This window comes from Capricornis sumatraensis, chromosome 2 (assembly GCF_032405125.1).
Source record: "Capricornis sumatraensis isolate serow.1 chromosome 2, serow.2, whole genome shotgun sequence".
In the NCBI taxonomy this organism is placed as follows: Eukaryota; Metazoa; Chordata; class Mammalia; order Artiodactyla; family Bovidae; genus Capricornis; species Capricornis sumatraensis.
Window position 1 is genome coordinate 202,766,517 of NC_091070.1, and position 22,824 is coordinate 202,789,340.

A 22,824-nucleotide genomic window follows, 5' to 3' on the forward strand; every position below is an offset into this window, starting at 1 on the left:
CTTGGAATTCAAAGCCACTCTCCATTTCTTCCCTCCCAAATGAGCCCAGCCTCACCTCACTTCCAGCCCAAGGCCCCAAGTCCTTTACCTAGGAAACTTCCCACTGCCCTCAGAAATGAAACTTCCTCCAGGAAGCCTTCCTCACTGGTTCCATTCTCCCAGTTTAGTGAGAAGTATGGTTGCTATGGACTACATCAGCCTTTGTTCAGACAGAAAAAGGCATGGCATGATTAGTGGCCTAGTATCCAGCACCGTTGGTTATATAAGTGTATGCATGCATAAACACTGGGACTAATTTAATTTAGGGGCAGGATGCTGACACTCGGCAGTCACCACCTACCCCAAGGGCAAGGGCAGTATTTGGATGGCTCCAGTCTAGGGCAGCTTGGCTGTAGTAAAGCTCCTTTCACTCTAAAAGCTGGAGGTTTTAGATGGAGGTTGGCTCCATCATGCCCTACCAAGGCCTGGGTCCAAGCATCCTCCCATTCTTCCCCCAGGTCATCTGAGGTCACCCAGTCAGGTGGTGGTGGCAGTGGAAAGGAAGCAGAGACAGCAGTGCCGTGAGGGTTCAAGTTTACTCTTTGGGGATAAGGAGGGGTGAGGAGGTGTGGGTGGGACGGGGTGCCCCTCAGTAGTCAGCTGTGTAATCTGTGCCATGTAGCCCCCGGCACAGCAGTGTGAATTCCTTCACCATCTCCTTCACCCGCCTCTTGTTTACTCGCTCGCTGAAGGAGAGAAGGGAGAGCAAGTTATCACCACCTCCCACCACGGCCTCCGCCTCCCCGTGACCCGAGCCCGGGCCCTGCCAGCTCTGCTCACCGAAGGATCTGTTGGCTGAAGGTGTCCTTCTGTTCGGGGCTGAGTCGGGCAGAGGGAAAGCCAGGTGCCTGAAGCGCCTCCTTGATCCACACGCTCAGGAGGCTGAAGCAGTGTTTGTTCAGAGCAAACAGGATGTCGGCAAAGCAGTCCATGAGGCTGCGGGAGGCCTGGCCCCCAATGGCCTGAGGGAGATGGGTTCTCAGCACACCAGGGCCTTGCCCCGTCTGCAGCAAGAGAGCCTAGCCACACCACCCACTCCCGGGCAGTTCCTCAGTCACAGTGCACATGACGAGTGAGTGTTACTTGACACACGATAGCTGATCCTCACAGCGACCTAACAACTTCCAGCCATTTACTTGATGAAGAAACAGAGCTTAGGGAACCATGCAAGCTTCCCAGGAGGACAGCTGCCTCAGCAGTGAGGGCCGCCCCATCCCCAAACCCGCTCCGTCTCACCTCCAGCACTGCTATGAGCAGTATACGGCCATCTTCCTGTACCACCTTTCCCACAGGTTCTACTTCCCCACACCGAGGCAGCAGCTCTGTCTACAGAGGATGGAGAGGCCCGTCAGCCCCCCTCCCCCATCTCCCTGGAGACAAGGCCTGCACACCACACCCCTACCCCACACAGTCCTGGGCAGGGCGGGCGGGGTGTAAGGACGGTGCAGGGTTTGGGGGTCAGCACGGGACTCACAAAGAAGCCACAGGAGGCCTTGACAGTAGGTGCTTCGGGGAACTTGAGCGCCAGCACAGCTGTGAGAGAGGCAGAGGCAGATCAGGTGGGGCTCAGGGATCCTCCCGAGGGGGCCCCAGGCCCACCTGTCCACCTGGCACCCCACTTACCACATTGGAACACAGCTTTGACATCCAGTCGTTCACATAGGAACAAATCTGGCTTCCGCTTCAGAGCCTGTAGGAGGTGGAGCTGGTAAGCCCAGCCCTAGTCGACTCTAAGAATCATCCTCCCACTCACCTGCCACCCAGGCCCCAACCTCACACACAAGTGAAGGTTGCCAAAACCAGCCACCCAGCCATCTTGGGAACGAGACCACTCCAGAGTTCAGTGTGTCAGGAGGGGAGCAGCCAAGGGATGCCATGTACGTGTATGTGTACATGAACGCACATGTGCATGAGAGAGGCTGGGAGTCATAATGCTGCAGCCTGGGCCCCAGTCACCCCCGAGCACACACATCACCCCACCCCACCCCCTACCACAGGGCCAGACCTCCTGCAGGCTCCAGGTTGCCAGCAGTGATTCACTTTGATTCACAGAGGCAGTTGAGGCCCCCTTGATTTGTTATCAGGGCAGAGATGGCAGCTGGACAGGGAGCCCAGTTCACAGCCCCCCTCTTATGTCCTGCCTGCATTCCTCAGACACTCTCCAGCTTAGGAAGAGGAAAGGCAGGGCAGGAGCCTGGGAGCCACGGCCCCACCTCACCCAGGACAGCCTGTGTCCGGGCCCTTCTCATTCATACCCAGCCCAGGAGCCAGGGCTGCCATGTCAGGGGAAGTGGATGGAGTATAGGGGCTGAGAGCTCACCCCAAGTGGTACCAAGGCGCGAATGGCACATCCTCAGGTCATAGGAGATGCTCTGCACAGCTCCCACAGTCATCAAGCACTGCTGTCCCCCAGCAGCCCCCAATGCATTCCACATCAACCCCCAACCCTCCAGCCTTCATATACCTTCCACTCCCTCATTTTCACTCAAGCGCAAACAGCCCCACAGGCCCCTCACTTGAAACGCCCTACTTACCCTCTATCACACCTCAATCACATCCCTTGTATACACCACTCTCCCCAATTGCAACACACCCTCGCTACACATTCATCCCAAGCCCAACCCTGTATCCCCAAACCATGTCCACACACCCAGGCCCTCACCCTCCCCAGTTCTCTAGCACGCACACTCTCCCCATGCACACCCACGGTCAGATGTCCTCGCCCCAAAGATACACCCTCACACACATGTCCACCCAGGCCCAGAGCACACTGTCCATTCCCACTCCTCCTATACCCCTCTACTAGGTTGTAAGTTCCAAGAGGGCAAGAACCGTGTCTGCTTTTGCTCACCATTATATTCTCAGCACCTACCACATGATCAAGCACATATAACACACTCAAAAAATATTTGTGGAGTGATTAAACAAAGAAACACATCATAGACCCCAACCCATAGGAGCCCCCAACTCACAGGATCTCCCTGACACACATACTAACCCCACATTCCCACAGCCCGACACATGTATCTTCCCAAACATACAACCCTCATACAGACACACCACGACCATATATACTCCTACCCTCCATTACATGCACTCCCACAGCCCAACACACACACCTCCAACAAACATCGACACTCAAACTCCATCCATGTCTAACGCACGTCAGCACACAACACGCATCAGTGCACAGGCTCACTACAGCTACACATTTATTCTGACACTCAGAACAATACACATACTGCTCACAGCAGCCACATGATTTCTGTTCCCTGCCCAAACCGGACTCAAAACACACGAGTCAGATCCGAGACACTTAAACACACACCAGACACATCTCGCAATGGAGCCAGCACCCCACCTCCCAGCAGCAGCAGGACCTGTCCAGCAGCCCAGCGACAGCCCAGCTCTGGGCTCCACTGCAGCACATTCAGCTTGGCCCCTCCCTCGGAGCTCCTCCCAGCCTACCTCTCAAGAGCAGGCTGGGGGCACTGAGGCAGGCAGTTCCCCGCAGGAGCACAGGGACAGTGAACCCCAGGCCCTTCAACTCCGGGCCTGCCCCTGAGCTCTTCGGTCACTTCGGGCCCACAGGAGCTGCTGGGCACGGATGGTTACCACCCCCTCCCATGCCCACCCCTCAGGCCAGCCCAGCTCCCTCCCTTCGGGATCAGCCTCTCCCTGGTCTCTGTGGAGGACTGAGCTAGTTGAGGCAAAGGGGCACTAAAGGAGGATGTTGGGTTGTCAACTTCCACGGAAACAGATGAAGAAACTCTATTCAACTGAACAGAAAAAAAAATTTGTCAACAGAAAGCTAAAAATAGGCTTAAATTGAATTTCAACATAAGAGAAAGAGAAAGAGAGAGAACAGAACGTGAATGAATAAAACTAAAACACACCTGTGCCAGGAGTTGCATAAATGAATCAACAATATCAGGATGATCCCTGGGCCCTAAAATATAATAAAGATGGAACTTAAGAAAAAATTATACAAACAGCAACTCAACCTCATATAGTTATGTGGGACTGAGAGCCTGCAGGGAGACAGCGGGGGGCACATGAGCAGCAGGAAGCAAGATAAAGAAACAAAACATACAAAAACCATGAACTGGGAGAAGCCCAACAGAAAGAGACGGCGAAGTGAAGGACGGTCTGCCCCAGCTCCCTCCCAAGGGGCCTTCCACCTACTCTTCACTCCTCCTCAGGCCAGTCCCCAAGGGACCCTGCAGTGCTTGAGCGGTGCTGGCCACCATGCAGCTGGACAAACAGCCCCCACACTCTTGTTGTGGCCTCTGGCAGACTGCAGTGGCCCTACACTGCTTCCGATCACATACCTCCCCATCACTCATCATCAAGAGGAGGGCAGGGCTGGTGAGAGATTGGTCCTTGGTACTGCCCTGGGAGGCCTGGCTGAAAGCCCTTCCCGGGCATCATGGTCTGAGCAGGTGTCCGCTCCCTTCCTTGCCCTTAAGGCTCTTGGGCTAGCCAAAGAAAGGGATCTACAGGGTTCTCTTAATCCAGAAGACTCCTTCTTGGGTTCGGCAGTGCCTGATATGCTGTGGGGCTGGCCAGTCAAGGCCCAGGGGAAGGAGCTGCACGATGAGGCAAAAATGAGAGCCCCGCCCACAACGCCCCTCCGCATGGACAGACTCAGCAGAGAGCCAGGCTCAGGGCTGATGACCCCCTCCCGCCACTGGGACGCACGAAGAAAGAGGGAGACCAGTCAGTGTGTCACCCACGGTGCAGTGGGAGGGCAGAGCCCGAGGAAGGTATGGCAAGACTGGGACAGCGAAGCAGGTGAGTGGGGGCATCCTGTCTTATAAGACAACCCACAAGCCCATCAGGTAGGATGTTGGACACTATCCTGCCTCCAGTTCTGATGACACCTTCAGCAAGGACGAGGCATGGCCTGGAGCTCCTGCCTGGCTGCTCCACTCTCAGGAGGAGACGCTGTGGAAACCCCTGCCTGAGATACCACTTAACAGCTGTGTGATCTTGTGCAAGCCATCCACATTCAGTTTCCCCGACTGTCAAGTCGATAATCATCTCTTCCCTACTTCCTTCAGGCTGTGAGAAGCCCTTGATAAAGCCTGTCCTTTCCACACTGGCCCCCTAAGTTACTCAAGTTCTGTAATCAATTCCTGTAAAGTGAGGCCCAACGTACCCAAGCCTGGGGTCCCTGTAGATGGCAGGTTTGAGGTTCAGCAGCCGCCCTGCTAGAGGTGGGCTGGACAGTGAGGAAGAAAGGCTCCAAGAGCAAGGAGACCTTGCCTCCTTTCTTCAACAGTGTCTGGTGTCTGCTCTCTGCTGGCCTTGTTCTGAGGGATGCAGAAGGAAGAGACCCCAGCCTGCCCTTGAGGGGCTTAGTCCAAGGAGGGAGACAGTCATGGAGGCTGTTTACGAGTGTGATCAACGCTGTATCAGCGGTGCGTGCCCATGCAGTTCTGGTGCAAGGTCAGAAGCACCCAGCTCTGCCTTAGAGAAGCTTCCGAGGACTGATGCAGGGGTAAGGCATGGAGGAGAGAGCGCTCACCCAGTGAAGGGCACAGGGCAATCCAGGCAGAGAAGCAGGGCACAGAAGTCAAAGGGGACATGATGGGGGAAGTATCAGGGAGGCTGAACTGCTGGAGCCATTCAGGAATGACTGCTGAGAAGTATGCAGGTCTGTGTCACGTGGTGGCGGGCAGTGGGAACATGACCTGAGGATGACGGGGAGCAATGGAAGGGCTTTAAGCCAGGGAGGGAAGAGTGCTCAGATTTGTGTCTTATAAAAAAGATTACAGCTGCTGGGTGCAGAACGGGTTGGAGAAGGGCAGATGCCAGGGAAACCAGTCAGAAGATTGCTGAGGCGATCCAGATGGAGCAGTGGCCATGGAGGGTGGGGAGAGGTGAGGCTGAGGAGGACCACATCCGGTTTCTGGCTCAGATTTCTCCCCACTCTGGAAACAACCCACGGTCCGCCAGAGCAGAGGTCAGCATCAGGGGACCAAATACTGAGGACAGAAGCAGAGAGCACTCTGGCTCCAGCTAAGACTCCTGGTGAGCCTCAAGCCTGTGAGCGTGACTCTAGGCAAAACCCAGGAGGCTGACGGAACAACGTTGTTTCTTCTCCAAGTGAGAAGCCTGGGTTAGGCAGCAGGGAAGCCTGGAGCCCCCCACTCCCAACTTCTCTCAGGCAGAGGGCCGTAGTGACTGGGGGGCTGGGATCACAGCCAAAGGCTTCTGGCCTAGAAAGGAATGAGTCTCAATGCAGGGAAAGGAACCAGCACTCTGCGAGAACATCATGTGCAAAACCCCCAAGCCAGGGGCCCAAAAGATGCTACTTTAATACCTATTAACAGTCCTAGCAAGTATCTGACATCTCTATTTCATAGATATGGAAACAAAGGCTCTAAAAAGGTATGTGACTTGCCCAAGGTCACACAACTAGTCGGTGGTGATGAGCTTAGACTCTAGGTCTAGCTGACTTCAAAGCCCATGTTCTTGCCACCTTTCATTCTGTGCCAAAGGAAATGGAGCCAAGCTGGTGCTCCAAGCCCCTCAGAGCTTCCAGCCCCACCTTCCCCCACACCCAGCCTGGTCCTGAGCCCGGGAGAAGACATCAGTCACTCTCTTGTCCACTTCCACCTAAGGTGTCAACTATCTGTAAGGTGACAGCTGTGCTGTGCTTGATCCCGTTACTTTCCCATCAAAACCCATGTGCGACTCGGGGCGAGAGGAGAACAGAGTGGGCAGCTGTGGCTCCCCAGTCAGGGAGGCAGAGGCGGTGGCAGTGGCGGCAGCAGCGGAGACCCTGGTCGGGACCTACCTTGCTGGAAGAGGGTGAGTGTGACGGAGGTGACGAGCAGGAAGAGGGCCTCGATGGGGGGAAAGTGGGCAGGCTCATGAGCAAAGATGTGGACCAGCTGCAACAAAGCAGGGGATGCTGGTCAACGGAGGCCCTGGCCCACCAGGACAAGCCAGCGTCCCTGGAATGCAGGCGAGGACTCCTGCCAGAGCAACCATCCACCCTACTCCACCTACCCACCCAATCCCTGGGTCAGGTCTCTGCCTGGGATGAAGGCCCACCTGTCGAGTGAGGTCAAGAGCGGAGGCCTGGGGGATGGTGCTGTACATCCGGCCCAGCATCTCACACAGCTGTGGCACCATGGGGGCAAAGTCATCCAGCAGCGTCTTAACGGACTTCTCAAAGATAGCGCACACCGCCTGGGAAGAAAGCAAAGAGGGCCTGGTCAGCAGGTCACCACTGGCTGCAACAGAACGGAGGCCCTGCACAGAGGCCTAAAAAGGAGACTTTACCCACCAGCCGTGCCTGGCTCTGTGAACCCTGGAAGGTAGGCTAGTCTGACCCTCACCCTGGAAGGCAAGAGACTGAAAGGCCCTTCTCAGAGGGGCTGAGGATGGAACTCTGTAACTTAACTCCAGCTCCTTACATCTCCACCACGGCCTCTCAGGGAGCAACAGTAGTGAGAAACGCCCGCACTGGATGGAACCAAGGCAGGTATCTGGATGCTAAAATGGATCCCTGATTGGCACTCAGCCCCAGCATCACAGCCTTGGGTGGAGCACTTCTTGTGACACCAGGAAGTTTCTTCCCCAGATATTCTGAGCATCTATGGGGTAGGATTCGTCTCCTTCACTTCCTCCAGATCACAGCAAGCTAAGGTGGTGGAAGCTCCATCTCTGAGCAGAGTCATCATGGGGGCTGATGGCAAGGGTCAGCACTCACCTCTACCACCTGGGCATCATTCAGCCATTTGCTCAGCACCTTCTGGATAAGCTGGAAGACTTGCTGCAGTACCACCACCACCTGAAGACACAGGAAGAAGTGAGGTGCCCCCACTACCACTCTCGGCCACCCGAGAAGGACTACTTGGTAGTTGGAGGTAGGCCAGGAGTTTCAAACCTATTACCCCAGACTGCACGCTGAAGACTTGGTACACAGGACCCTGGGGAAGGAGTACTTTGCTGAATCCCCATGAATCAAAGATACCCTGAATTCTAGGGATCATCTTAGAGGAAGCTTCAAATTGCAAGCTTCAGAAGACTATTAAAACTTTATAATCTTTTTAAAAAGTCACTCCCTATCTACTTCTGCTCAGTAAAAGCATTTTAGTGCCAAAGGCCTATGGACCAGCCCCTGAAGAAGCAGAGATACTGTCTCACCCAGATAGGCTTAGGGTAGAGAGCCCCAAGGGATGCGTAGATACGGGCAGCTTATGGTGGAGCAGAGCAGCCTGAGGTCCTGGGAGCTGAGGGAAGGAGGGATGATGACTACCACAGAAGAAGGAGGGGTTCTTTGGGAGGACAGTGGCTTTGGTTTGGTCTGGAGCCAAAAGGGTGACCAATACTGGGGTGGGGAGTTAAACAGAGGGACCAGGATACTGTGGCTAACCTTTTCTCCAGGAAAAAACACTGGAGGGGTACTTGGAATAATGACTAAAGCAGTCCCTCGCATCTATACAGAGTTTTACAGTACGCAAAGTACTTTTAATCAAGACTATACCTGCTATTCAGCACAGTTCTATAAGATGAGCATCAGATATCCCGATGTTCATAGTGTTGAATGGGCAGCTGAGGCTTGTCCCAGACTAAACAGCTCCTAAGTAGTCACCCCAGTGTCCTGTGCCAAGCTTACCACAGCACTTATCACAGTGCTTTGTGACCATCTGTTTACGTGTATTTCCTCTAGACCAAAAGCCACTCAAAGGCAAGAACTATCACATGTGGAGTATGTAAGCACTCTTAGTGCCTGTAGAGGATGGTGAATGCTGAAGTAGAAGGCCCCATAGAGTTGGGGGTTAAACAGGGTACCATAATTACATCACTTAGGATGTATAATGTCAGTATCCCCCATGGGGAGAAGGAAACACTATAACACCACTCCAATTAGGCTAGGAACAAAGACAACATCACCCACAGGACTGAGTGAGACAAGGACATCACTCCCTACAGAGCAGGGGGCAGTGGGAGGGTCATTCACAGGGTCAAAGGACCAAATGCATCATGCCCCACGGGGCCAGGGAAACAATGACAATATTACCCATAGAGTTCAGGGGTGACTATGACATTCCCACAGGGTTGGGGGTGGGGGGGGGGGCGGTGGCAATGACAACATCACCCACGGGGTTGGGTCCCTGTGGCACTGGCAGCTTCCGGAGCTCAGGGCCTTCATGATCATCCTCATGATGGCTGACGTCCAGTGTGGTGAAGAGGTTGGAGAGAAGCCCCAAGATGTGGACAATGGCCAGCTTGTTGGAAGGATTAGGCTACGGGGAGAAGGGAACCAAGCTCTGGATCTCCCAGCCCTGACTGCCAGCTCCAGCCCACCCCTCAGCAGCTAAGCCACAGCCCACACAAAGGGCAGCCCCAGAGACCCACTGCTGCTTGCGGCCACATACAACACGAACACACACAAGCACGCGCCCAGTTCACTCACTATCTCTTCTGCCAGCTTCTCCAGCTGCTGGATATATGGTGAGATAAGCGAGTGCAGGTTTTTAAGGATCTCCTCCACTTGCAAGGCCGACAGCAGGAAGCCCAGTGCCTGCATCAGCCACATGCACTGGCTCGTCTGCGGGGCAGAACAGAGGGTCAGTCCCAAACACGCCTCGCTGTGGGTGGGGAGAATGAGCCTCTTGGGGAAGGCTCCAAGAACGAGAATAAGGCTCAAAGGCAGAAGACGGGATTTCTTCAGATCCCCCCAATACCTCAAAGAGCCGAGCGCCCTAGAAACCTATGAACTCACCTTATGGATCTGTTTCATCAGCACATCCTAGGGATAAAGAGAAGGAATATGGTGTCAGTGCAGGGCAGACTGTGCCCTGAGGCCCGGCTGCACCCAGGGCCCTGGGATACCTGGGAGACAGCCACGATGTTGGCAGCATAGGGCGGCAGGTCATACTTGCACTCTCGGCAGATCTTCTTGAGGGTGGACACAGAAGAGATAGAGAGCTCGGGATTGCCTAAGGCATGCAGCACAAGGGGTAGAACGCTGTTGATCATGACGGGGTGGTCAGCCAGCCACTCAGACAGAGCTCCTGGAGGAAGAAGGGAAGACATCTGAGGCAGGCCAGGCTGGCTGCGTGCCAGGTCCCTGCAAAGCAGGCAGATCTGGCAGGGTGGAGCTGGAGCCCCTGAACAGAGAGAGTGCTGCGTGTTCAGAGCATGGGATGGGCAAATATGCACGCACGGGCCCAAACATGACCTTACTGCTGCTAAGTGGGAAGAAGTTACTCGGTAGAGGCCCAGCGGCACTGTTTCAGTGGCAGTGAACTAGCCTCACTGAACTGCAGCTCAGCGCACTGTAGCAAGGACCCCTCGACATGCCAGGACAGTCCACTGGTTGCAGTTTCTGACTGTGTGTGCACGCGCTTGTATCTCCCACTTTGCACAGGACCCAGCAGGTCGGCTTGGGGCTGCACACGGTGGCTCTGGGGGTGTGCTCACGGGTGTGGGCCAGGGCTCACCAATGGTGAACATGACAGTGTCCGCCAGCTGCACGTTGCTGATGCTGATCCGTGGGATGAGCCCAATGAGCCCGGGCACCACGTCAGAGTAGTTGACATCGATGGTCTCTGCAATGGACTGGAAGCCGTAGAGCAGGGCCTCTGTGTGCTGGGGAAAGAGGATGCCACTGGCTTGGCTGAGGAGGAGGATGTGACAGACCTGGGAGGGCTGAGGGAATCAGGCTGGGGAGGTACCTGCCAGGAGTAGGGCTCCTCTGAGCTGGTGAGCAAACGACCCAGCTTGTCATAGAGGTTGCTGAGGAGCTCGGCCCCCAGCATCTCATAGACATACATGAGCGTGTCTGAGATGTCCACCCTAAGAAGCAGATGAAGGCCTTATACACTGCCTAGGTGCCTCCCTCAAGCACAGGAGCCCACCCCGATTCCCTCACAGCCCTGCCAAAGTGCCTAGAGAACAGAGAAGGGTGGCCCAGGATTCAGGGAACCTGGCCTTGGACCCCTCCCCTCATTGCCTTCATTATCTCAGGACTCCCTTTAGAGCTAGGATTGGCCTGCTACTGTCACCTGTAAATCCGGAACTGCTCCTTCTCATCGGAGGACCAGAATCCATATTCTTCATCAGAAGGGAACTGGGCCTTGTGCAGAAGCACATCCACCAGCTGGAAGTAGACTGGCCGGTACACCTGCTGGTACACAGCCTGTTTCTCTGCCTCAAAGGACAGAATGTCATCCTGAGAGAACCAGGGAGGAGAGTTAGCCACAGATGCCGTGATGCCCCTTCTTCCATCACGGCCCAGGTCCACTGAAGGTCACGTGACACACCTGCAGTGTGTACCAGAAGGTGAGGGTCAGGGAGCTGGTGGTCTCGTTGACAGGGAAGTGGCCAGGGATGCCCGTGCAGAACATGATCATGTTGACGAGGGCCAGGAAGCTCTGCCAGTGCTCCACTTGGTCCAGCAAGGCCCTGGGAGGGAGAAGGCATGGGGAGGTCCTTCCACCTCCCTTACTTCTTCGAGGGCCCTGCTATCCCACCTGCAGTTGCCCCTGTCCTCACCGGGAGTGGTTCTCGCCCAGAGCCACAGCAATGCGACAGATGCCGTGGGAGGTCTCCATGTCCCCATTCTGTACTGCCTGTCGCAGTTGGTCCTGCAGTCCCAGCACCAGTGGGATGAGTTTCAGAAGTGTGTTCACGTACCTGGAGGCAGAGGGTGAGGAGATGCATCAGAACTGTCTGCCCATCTCCCGCCAGCTTTGGGAGAAAGGCACAATCTCTCTGTTGTCCATCAAAGCCCCCCTTTCCACATCAAACCCAAAGCAAGAAAGAGATCAGGGGCTAGGCCTGTGTGGCAGGTTTGACATTGCCCAATTTGGGAATAAGTTTAGGTCAGAGACCTCCAGGAGAACTCTGGAAAGGATATACAAAAAGGTAGGTGTAGCTGGACCTGTGTCCTCCAGTTGGACTTAGAGTTGGTGCTTGAATGGCTTAAGACTTTTAGGGAGGTTAGGATGAGGTGAACGTGTTTTGCATGTGGAGAGGACAAATAAATTTGGGGGGGCCAGAGAATAAGACAGCTATTGACTGAATTATGTTTCCCCAAAAAAGGTGTGTTGAAGCCCTAACCTTAGTAGCTCAGAATGTGACCTGATTTGGAAACAGGGTCACTGCAGATTAGATCAGAGAGTAGGGGGTGGCCCTAATACAATATGACTGATGTTCTTAAAAGAAGACATCCATGTAATGACAGAGACCTACAGGGAGGGTGACATGTGACAACAAAGGGAGCGGCTGGAACTATGCAGCAAGCCAACAGAGCACCAAAGACTGCCAGCAAAGCACCCGAAGCTGGGAGGCAGCAAGGAAGGGCGCTCCTACAGGTTTCAGAGGGAGCTGAGACCATGATTTCAGACCTCCAGGCTCCACAACTGTGAGACAATGAATCTGTCGCGTGTGCCAGGGTGTGGTACCTTAGCATGGCAGCTGTAGGAAATTAATACATACCATCAGTATCAGGGGAGATTGAATGAGGACAGGAGACAGAACAGGCAACACACGCTGAAAAGTCTTGTTAAAGACTTCAGGAGCCAGCAACAGCTCCCGCGAGCATCCACCTCCACCCTCCACCCCACCCCCTGCCACCAAATCCTAACTCCTAAGGAGTCTGGTGGCAGTTAGGGAGGGAATGAACTCAGAGGGAACTCAGAGACAAAACAGGTACAGGAGGATGGCGAAGAGTCAAGAACAACTCTCCCTGGTGGAAATACTTACTGAGACCTGGAGGAAAGGATGGATGGGGACAGTAATAAATTTAACAGCAGGCCACAAGGTGTTAAGTTCAACATTAGACATATTGAATCAGAGGTACCCAGGGAAAGAGGCAGGTAGAAGTGTCCAGAGAGAACTGGATATGGAAACCTGAAGCCCCATGGAGAGGTTAGAGCAAGAGACGTAGATTTTGGAATCCTCAGCAAACAGCTATGGGAATAGCTGGAAAGTGCCCAAGAATTAAGTGTCAAATGGGAGGAGGGCATGGCGACCCACTCCAGTATTCTTGCCTGGAGAATCCCATGGACACAGGAGCCTGGTGGGCTATGGTCCGTAGGGTCGCGAAGAGTCAGACATGACTGAAGCGACTTAGCATGCGTGCATGCGTCAGTGCTGAATGAGAAAAGAGGGTCTGAGCCAGAGCATCGAAGCACAGTGACCCCTAAGGAAGGAGCAGAGGAAGCAGAGTACACAAAGGAGGCTGAGAGAAGGCTAGCTCCATCCCCAGCTGCCTGCTCTGTGGAGACTAGACTAAGCAGAGGAAGTGATGCTCTCAGGGGGGAACCCTCTACTGCCAATCACGGTGTCACCATAGCAATCTATGGAAGGGAGGCGGTACTGAAGATCCAGAAGGATCTGGACTTAAGCAGCTTGCTAGGAGGTAGCCCTGGCAAGATAACCTTAGGCAAAGGATGAGAAGGGCAAGAGGCAACCAGTTCGGGATGCTGGCTTCCACATCCCAGTTCTGGTGGGACAAGGCGTTCATACCAGATTACCCACAGCCCAGAGACAGCTCCAGAGGGTGTGGCCTGGAGACAGTGGGGATGGCTTGTCTCATGGCCCTGACACAGGCTGCACCACAAGACAATGGGCACCTTCAGGCCAGACTCTGGCACAGTGAGTAGGGGTAGGGCCAAGGCTGTGGCCCTGAGCTGCCCAGTAGCTGAGATGGCAGCAGAAGGTAGTGCCCTACCCCCACAGCATCCTCACTGAATTCCAGGGCTCCCTCACATCTTCAAAATTCATGTACACAGTAGGTAATCAAAGTTCTTAATTTGTCTCATCTCTGCCTCGTAACAGGATAAATCAAGAACAATATAGCCCAGTAGAGCTCAGAGCATTACTCAAGGTCACAGAGCAAAGAGTGACATATTCCAGGTTAAGGCAGCCCCGTGCACTGCTATAGACCTGGTTCTGTCTCAGGGCCCAACCTGAATTTCCTCAAAGGATCTATGCACATCTCAACACATACCTCAAATTCTAACTGATGGGAGCTCCCATGAGCCTGTCTAATTCATCTTTTTTCCCTTCTCCAGCCCCCCAGCAAAAAGCTTTCCCAGGATTAAAAACAAATCTGAAGAAAAAATCTTTTTCAAAGGAGAGCCAGGCAAACAGCAGCAGCTGTGTAGGGTGGGAAAATGGTGACTTGAGTGCAAGCTCAGCCAAGGAGAGAGCCAACGTCAGGACACCTGGGGAATGGCTAGATGACCCAAAATTCAAAGCCACTGAAGGTGACTTTCTCAAGCCAAAGTTAGGAAATGGACTAGACAGAGCAAAGCCCAAACGCTGACTCCAGGCTGGATGTAGTCCACCCATAGGGGCAACTCTTGCATTGATTTCCTACCACCCAGACACCTGAGCCTGAGACCTGTGAGCAAACAGGATGCACCTGAGGCCTCAAGGCTTCTAGGTCTGGGGGAGGGAGATAGAGAGGATGTCTTTAAAACACCACAGCTGAGCCTGAGTTCCAAAGGCCTGGCTCCTGTTGGTCAGCTTGAGCTGCCGGGGCAGAGCTGCTGGGACTCCTTGGCTGCCACTCACACTGAGCCCAGCCCAGACCTGCAATTAGAGCTCTGGGAGCAGAGCTGAGAAAATGGGGAGAGTTGCTAAGCAACCGAGGGGGCTGCAGCCAATGGGCGCTCAGGAGGCTATAGGTTCCCTCTCTGGCTTCTTGCTTGCTCATTCGTTCAGAGGAGCAGAGGCATCAATTACCTGCCAAAGCCCTTGAGACTGGCTAGGCGGGTAAACCTGGGTGTATCCAAGGACACCTCACATCACCCACGCGTTGGCCCCGCAAATTCCCCTTAGCCACCAACTGTCTGAGCCTAGCCAGCCAAGAAAGGCCTTGACCTAGGACTTGGTACCACCTTAATCTGGAAAAGCTGAGAAGTCATGGGAAAGGGCTCATACTAACTGCCAAAGCAATTGTGATACCAAATACTAGTAACCGCCATTAATGCGATGTCAAGGAACCATGCTAAAGCTCTCAGAAACATTCTCTTATTGAATCTTCATACCAAAATATTCCCAGAATACCAGGGTCAGGCCCTGGGAACATTATCCTATTTAAACTCTGTATAATGATCCATTTTACTGATAACAGAAACTGAGGCTTAAATGTGGTTTATCCAAGGTCTCAGATCTAGGAAATGAATTATTTGGGATTCAAACTCAAACATGACTAATGCCAAAGCTAGAGCCATCAACCACTTCCCCAGGCCATCCCTTTGAGTGGTATCTCCCCCTCTGGCTCTGTTGAGCATTCTCAAAGCCTCTTCTCTGAAATGTGAAGTATCAGGCTTCCAGGCTTGCCACGCCAATCCAACTTCTACCAAAAATCTCATCACACCATTTTCTCTTATTATATCCTCTTCAGCACAAAGACCAAAATCTTAAGCCTGGTCAACAAGGCCTTGATGAGTCTAGATCTCCTACCACTGGCCCTTACACTTTGCTCTTTAATCATACCCACTCACCAGGCTCTCTCACACCCTTTCCTTGCTTGGGCTCTTCCTTCGGTCTGAAATGTCCTCCCCATATCCATCACTTCCATCTGGCTAACTCTTACACAGCCTTCAAAGCACAGGTCCGTTGGCACCTCCTCTGGGAAGCCCTTCATACCCTCACACTGGGTTAAATGCCTCCTCTCAGTTCTGCGCCCTCCATTAGAGCACTCATCACGTAGGCTGTACTTGCCCATCCATGTGTCTCCTGGATTCTGAGCTCTTGACTTGCAGAAACCAACCTATCCATCTTTAGGCTCCCTGTGGTCAGCCTAGACCCCCACACATAAACAGACGCTCAAGCAACATTTCCTGAGGAAACATCTCATTACACTCACCTTGTTTTGGGTCCTTGAGTGTATGGTGGTGCTGCCCACTACATGCCTTTGCCCCTGCTGTATCTCCCGAAGCCTGGAACACTCCCTCCCCTTCCACCCTCTCCCACCCCTGACCCTCACCAAGTAGGCAACTCCTACTTTTCCTCTGTTTAAAAAATAATGAATGCTACCAAGTGCTGCCAGGCACAATGTGACAAAATAAAATGACAGAGAGCCTGTCCTCACATTGCTGAGAGACTAATGGGGAGACATACATTAATTTATAATGAAACTGCATTACAGGCTAAGAAGGAAAAACACTGGGAGCGCTGAGAAAAAACAGAGAAGACCAAACAGTCTTAAAAATCATGAGGACTTTCCCAAGGAACTGAAGTTTCAGATCAGGCAACAATGATATGACAAGTACATGTGATGGCTGGGAGGCTGGAAGGAGCCTGGGACACTCAAGAAACTGAAAAGTTCATGTGAGAGTGAAGACAGGAAGCAGCACGGCTCGAGACGGGGCTGGGGATGCCACACTGTGCTTCGCCCTCGTGAATCACACTGAGAATTCTGAACTTTACCCTAAGAGCAGTGTGGGGCCACTGGGGATTTCTGAGCAGAAAGGAAAGATGAGACTCTCATTTTTAACAAGATTTCTCTGGGTGCTGGGTTGGCAATGAAAGGTACAAGTGTGAAAACCAGGGGACTGGTGAGGAATCCCCTCGGTAATCTGGGGAGAGAGATGAGGACGCCTTACACTAGCGTGGGGGCAGTGGAAATGGAAAAGATATGGAGCAGAGCAGCCAGGACTTGGTGACTGAGGGAACGAGAAGGGAGAGTCAAATATTTTCATTGACTAATTCGTTGGATGGTTTGTTGTCTAATGTCTTGTCTCCCTCTCTGAACCACAAGGATAAGGACTGTGTCTTGTTTGGTTCCTTGCTGTATATTCAGCATAGGGCCAGGCATGTAGTAGGTTCTCAATTAGTGTTTACTGAACAGATGGATGGATGGATGTGTGGCTGGCCAAGCAGGCTGTCCATCTCCGGGAAGGTTGGGACTGGCTCACCTCTGGGCATCAGGCTGTGAGATGGCATTGACAATGGCCTCCACACTGCTGTCAAAGAGCTCTGAGTCCTGCAGAGCCGCGAAGGCAGCCTGAATGAGCGCCTCGCAGTCTTGCAGCGGTACCTCCAGCTGCACCCAGCTGGAAAAGCACTTGAGCACCTTCTGACGCACACAGCTGGGTGAGCTGGGCTGCTGCAGCAGCTGCTCCAGCAGCGGGAAGACAGCCCCACACTCCACTGCCAGGCTGGTCCGCACCAGGCTTTTGCGATACTGGGGCAGGCGGCTGGTCTGGAACTCCTCGGGCAGCACTGTCAACAGCTCCAACAGGGCCAGGCAGCGGCCCTGGCTATCCACTGGTGAGTCCTCGGCCTGGAACAGCCGTACCATATCTGCCACAGCACATGGCCAAGCGTCGGGCATCATGCTGAGAGCTAGCGAGGCCAGCGCCACGCACAGCCGAGTCAGCACAATCTTGGAGCCACTGGCAAAGCGGGTGATCTGGGTGAAGAGCTGTGCCTTTAGGCTCTCATACTGGTCAGTAGGGATGTCACTCCAGTAGCGAGAGATCTTGATGTGTAGGGCGCTGGCCCCAAAGTACTGGATCTCAGGCACCTTGTCCGGCTGCAGGAGCTGCCAGCTGAAGTGCCAGGCCTGAGGGGACGCCTGGGCCTGCATCAGCCACTTTTGAGCCAGGTTCTTGTTCTCAATGTTCGGGTCATAGTAGAGCTGGTGCAGCGCCTGCAGGACAGCACAAGACTGAGCAGGTGCTGGCCACTCTGGTCCTGCCAGAGCCCACAACACAGGCCATGACTCGGTCCTGCAAAACTGTCCTCTCTTTCTGACCAGGGGGCTGAGCAGGAAGGGAGAGCTCAGGCTCAGCAGTGCTTCATGGACCTGGGGTCCGGCCGGGATCTTGAGAGCCCGAACTTGCCCACACTCCACCATAGCCTCTTCTCTTTATAGCAAAACCTTAGGGGTTGGGAGCGTGAACTTCTGCAGGGAAGCAGCAAAAGAGGAGGCCAAGTTCCCCCAAGGAAACGCACCTGAGGTAAAGGGCAAGGCCCAGGTGGAAGGAGTGGCTCCATAAGGAAGAAGCTAAGTCTGAGAAGAGCACGGAACAGCCTGAGCCACCCCCCGCCTCCAACCCTCCCAGGCACAGCTGCTCTCATCTACTCCAACAGCTCCATTTAGCTCCCCCAGGATCATCCCTAGGTCACTCCAGATGCTGGCACCAAAGCCATTGTGAAATCTGAGCAGGACTAAGACTTTGCCAGGCAGCCCTAGGGCAAAGACAAACTGGAAGGGAGGGTGAGAAACTCCTCAGAGAGCATACAAGAGGGTCCAAAAGCTGGTCCAGAGAAGTCTTGGCCTGCAGCCCTGGCAAGTGCCCAGCCTGGAGCTCTCAACTAGCTAAATCCCCAGGGTCCCAATTCCATTAGGACTTCACACAGTAGGAAAACAGTGGTTTATTTCCCTGGAGGCACATGGAACAGTGCGCCACCATGCCAACACTGCCCAGCCCCAAGGGGTGGATGAGTGAGGCCAGGACTCTCACCCCCTAAGCAGGCTCCATCCAAGTAGGTTGAGCCCTGTCTGTACCCCTGACAGCCAGTTATGGCCACTGACCCTTGGGATGCTGAGGCAGGCAGAGAACAGAAGCAGAAAGATGCATCCTTACCATTGGGTATGGTAAACGGGGCTCAAGAATAACAAATGAGTATCTGCAACCATTCCCTGTTTTCCACCACGATAGCCCCGTCTCCCCCATCCACCCCAGGGTGGAAAGTATTTCTACATTCCCAGCCTCTGGGGGCAGAACCCAGCAAAGACATAGAGAAGCAGTTTGAAAAAGACAGACTGAGCAGTGGGGGAGCCTGAGAGTGCCATGGCAGGAAGCCATGTGGGCAGGTGAGTAGGGAAGGACCCTGAAGCTGCCAGCAGGACCAGGCTCCTTGGATCCAGCACAAAACCAAGGGGCCAGCCCTACTTCCGCCTGCCCGGGAGTGGTCTGGCCTCCATCCAACAACCGAAGGACCCTTCTCCAAGGAAAAGTGAAAACACAACCCAGATTGTTTTAGTTTCAGATTATTTTCTGAGCCCCTGCTCAACCAAACAGGGCCAGGATGGCTCAGCATCACTCTGGTTTCTGGAGACTGAGCTGCAAGTCTCCCTCATTCCTGGTTTCTTACTGCACTGCTCATGCATTTCCCATGGAGCTGGAGTAGCCAGTCTGGATGGAGGGTCTAAGCCATCAGCACCCTGGAGGGACCATCCCAAGACCCTAGCGTGTCCACAGAGGACCGGTGTCTACGGAAGGCCAAAAATAGCCTAAGACACCATTGCATTGCTGTCGGCTGGCCCAGAGAGAAAGCAAATGCCAGGTGCTCTGGAGGCACCATCCCAACGGGCACCCAGCCCAGGCCTGGGCCCTGGCATTAGTGTCAGTCCCCAGAACTTCTGCTCTGTCACTGGAGTGCCCCTCCCCAGGGCCCTCATACCTTCTCCACGTTCTCCACCGTGAAGTCCAAGGCTGGCGCTGCTCCAGCCCCTGCAGCCCCCGGCTGCTCCTCCCGCCGCTCCATCTTTGCTCCCTCCCCAGCAGGGAGGTGGACCGTGGCCTGTCTCCTGCCCCAGCCTCTTGGCTGCTGCCCCCCTGCTAGACTCCGGCTTGGGTGCCCAGGAAGTGGTGGGGTGACAGGGGTCCCAGGGCGAGCATGGCTGCCGAGGCCGCCCCACCTCGGTAGAGGGTGGGGGGCTAGCCAGAGGCCAAAAGGGGTGCTCTTAGGAGGAGACCCACTGAGGGGAACTCCTAGGAGAAAGCCGTCAGTGAGGAGTTTGCAGGCGGGGGTTCTGATGGTAGATCAGGGTTCTGTCCCCAGAATCTATGAAGAGGGAGTCATAGGGAATCGAGGCCTGGGGAAAACCAAGGGGTCACAGGGTCGATGGCCTGTACCACAACACCCTAGTGAGATCTCCGGTTCTAGGAGGAGGTCACGGGGGTGGGAGGTTACGGGGGAGAGAGCCCTTCGCGGGTTACGGAGGCGTCCAACGAAGCGCAGGGGTACAGCTTCGCAAATCTCGGGCGAAGAGTCCGTGGAGTTAAGGGGCTGTGGCAGGTCCCCTCGGCTCCGCCAGGCCCACGCTCTTCTCACCCTCCGTCTCCGGCCCTGCTACCGCCGCTGCCTCCGCCCCAGTGACTGACAGGGGAGCCGGCCCGGCCGGGACGGGGCGGGGACCTCAGCGAGGCACGGGCTGCCCCGAGCGCCTGTCGGCGGCGCCGCCGACTCAGAAGCCGTCCCCCTCGGACCCGCGCCTGCCCTGGCCCCACCCGGCCGGCACAGCCCGGCACGGCACGGCGGAACTGCGCGGAAACTCATTCCGGGTCCCCTCTCGTATCCTCGCGCTTGCCCGCGCGCCCCTGAGCAGGCCGCGGAACGGCGCGCCGCTTGAGGGGGGGCCCCTCCCCACCACCCGAGCTAAGCCCCCGCCGCTGCGCACCCTGGGAAATGTAGTCCGCATGGCGCCCAGCGGGAAGGCGGTGCCTTGCGGCGGAGGCCGGGAGCACGTGGGTTGGGGATCAGCCGAGCCCAGGAAGCCTTAGGCCTATTGCGGCCAAGTTCGACCGGCGAGAGGCGCTGCGGGCAGCTTCCTAAGAGGACGTGAGTCTAGAGGCCGGTGGGATAGAGCTGGGAAGCCAGGCTGGAGGTTAAGGTGTGTGTTTGGGAGGGGACCGAGGGGCTGGGGGGACACAGGTTAATCTGGTGCTCCCCTGGCGGCAAGACCTCGGTCCCAGGAAGGGTACTGTCGTGAGAAGAACACCGAGGAGGAAAGGGGCTTGGCGCGCCTCAGGAATAAAAAAGGATGGCTCTCAGGGCCACCCAGCGAGCAACCGGGAAACTACTTACCATGGACAGTGCTTGGAGAATTTCATTAGGTTCTCGGAAGCAACTTGTCTTTATGAGTCATTAAAATAGCTGATATTTAAGTGCAAGGAACAGCACATTGCATACCTTAAGTCCAATTCTCGGAGCAACTCTGTGATGGGCATTTTCATTCACTATTTTCAGATGAGGAAGCCGAAGTTGAGGAAAGTTGAGCTTATCTTTTCGCTGGACACACAGCGAGGGTAGCAGAGATCAGCCACAGATCTGGTTGGCCCAAGTCGCCAGCAGTCTCTACCTCAAGTGGAAAAATAAAATAAAAAAGGAAAGGACCTCTGTTCTTGTGTTCAGTGGAGGAAGCCACTGAGGCCTGAGGTGGATGAAGGCTTCCCTGAGGAGGAGAAACTTGATCTTAGCTTGAATAGCAACAGCAAGAGGCTGGGGAGGAGGAGGCTTGATTAGCTGGTAAGCAGAGTCCAGTGGGAATCTAGTCATTCAACAAATCTTTATCAAGAAAATGTCTGAAGTACAGTTAGTTAGCTGTGTTCACTTTAAGGGGGTTGTCTGTGAGGGGGAGGAAGGGGGAGGGGATGAGGAAGGCGATGAGCTTGGAAAGAAAAATTGAGACATTATCCTAAGTGCGATGTGAAACCACGATGAGGTTGCAAGTGGGCATTGACGATTGAATTTACATTTTAGAAAAATATGTCTATAGTATTGTTAGGGGAAACACTGACTGAAACTGCCCACCCTGGCCAGGCACCATAGTAACTATTTGCATGACTTATTTTACCGCACAACATGTGGTAAGGAATGCGAAACTAACAAGCTGCCACCACCAACCAGAAAAATTCGGAAAAAGTCAAAAGGAGACCCCACAGGTCCTACCACCTCCCTGAATCCTTCTTGCTGCCATCCTTCTTGGCTGAGTAATGTGTGTGCCACCAGGAAGGACCCTGAGTCAGAGTGATTGGCCAGAGATAACCCAGAAAGTTAATCCAATCACCGTAAAACCGAGACTGCCATTCCTGAGGCAGAGCAGTTCTCCTGGGTTCCCTTACTCTACTGCTCTCCACCCAGATGCCCCTTCCTGATAAAAGTCTCTTGCTTTGTCAGCACATGTGTCTCCAAGGGCCATTCATCTCCTAGGGTTAGACAAGATCCCTCTTTTGGGCCCTGGGAGGGGGGTGGGTCCCCTTTCCTGCAACAGTATAATACATTGAAGGAAGAAAGGGGGATTTGGAAGGAGGAAACAGGAAGCCACAATAAAGTACTGATTTCAGGTCTGTGCATAGGGGTGTGAAAGGTCTTGGTCCTGATACTAAAATATCCTTGTGGAAGGTGGAGGAATGGAGGGAGAGTTAAGACCACAAATTCTGTGTTCAAAATCTGTCCACCTCTTTCTAACAAAAATGAGGGGGCTTCCCTGGTAGTCCAGTGGCTAAGAATCCACCTCCAATGCAGAGGACATAGGTTTGATCCGTGATCTGAAAGATCCCACATGGCATGGAGCAACTGCTAAGCGTGTGTACCACAACTGCTGAGCCCGCGCTCTGAAGTCCACGCACTGCAGCACTGAAAGCTCCGCACCTAGAACCCATGCTCGGCAACAAGAGAAACAATTGCAGTGTGAAGCCCGGGCACTGCAACAGAGTGGCCCCTGCTTGCTGCGTCTAGAGAAAAGTCTTCCCAAAGGCAACAAGGACCCAGCACAGCCACAAATAAATAAAAATTTTAAATAATTAAAACTGTTTTTTTTTTTTTTTTTTTTAAGAATAGAACATATGGGGCCAGAACCTGTGACAACCCTGGATTGTTTTTGTTGTTTAGTCACTGAGTTATGCCAGACTCTTTTGTAACCCCATGGACTGTAGCCCACCTGCTCCCCTGTCCATGGGATTTCTCAGGCAAGAATACTAGAGTGGGCAGCCATTTCCTTCTCCAGGGGATCGTCCTGACTCAGGGATTGAACCTGGGTCTCCTGCTTTGCAGGCAGATTCTTTG

The 22,824-nt window shown here is 54.2% G+C and overlaps 1 protein-coding gene across 1 annotated transcript; it reads right to left on the minus strand.

The window, feature by feature from the left end:
• Nucleotides 1-599: 599 nt before the first annotated feature.
• Nucleotides 600-20,102, minus strand: IPO13 (importin 13). The gene is made up of 20 exons (XM_068964155.1): nt 19,438-20,102; nt 16,941-17,677; nt 11,560-11,700; nt 11,328-11,469; nt 11,070-11,236; nt 10,740-10,860; nt 10,506-10,653; nt 9,895-10,076; nt 9,785-9,811; nt 9,476-9,610; nt 9,162-9,305; nt 7,766-7,846; nt 7,105-7,242; nt 6,845-6,941; nt 3,936-3,988; nt 1,663-1,729; nt 1,514-1,572; nt 1,276-1,365; nt 820-1,001; nt 600-725 (listed from the first exon to the last, which is right to left on the minus strand). The coding sequence occupies exons 1-20, from the start codon at nt 19,519-19,521 to the stop codon at nt 629-631; spliced, it is 2,892 nt and encodes a 963-aa protein (XP_068820256.1). The 5' UTR covers nt 19,522-20,102; the 3' UTR covers nt 600-628.
• Nucleotides 20,103-22,824: the final 2,722 nt, after the last annotated feature.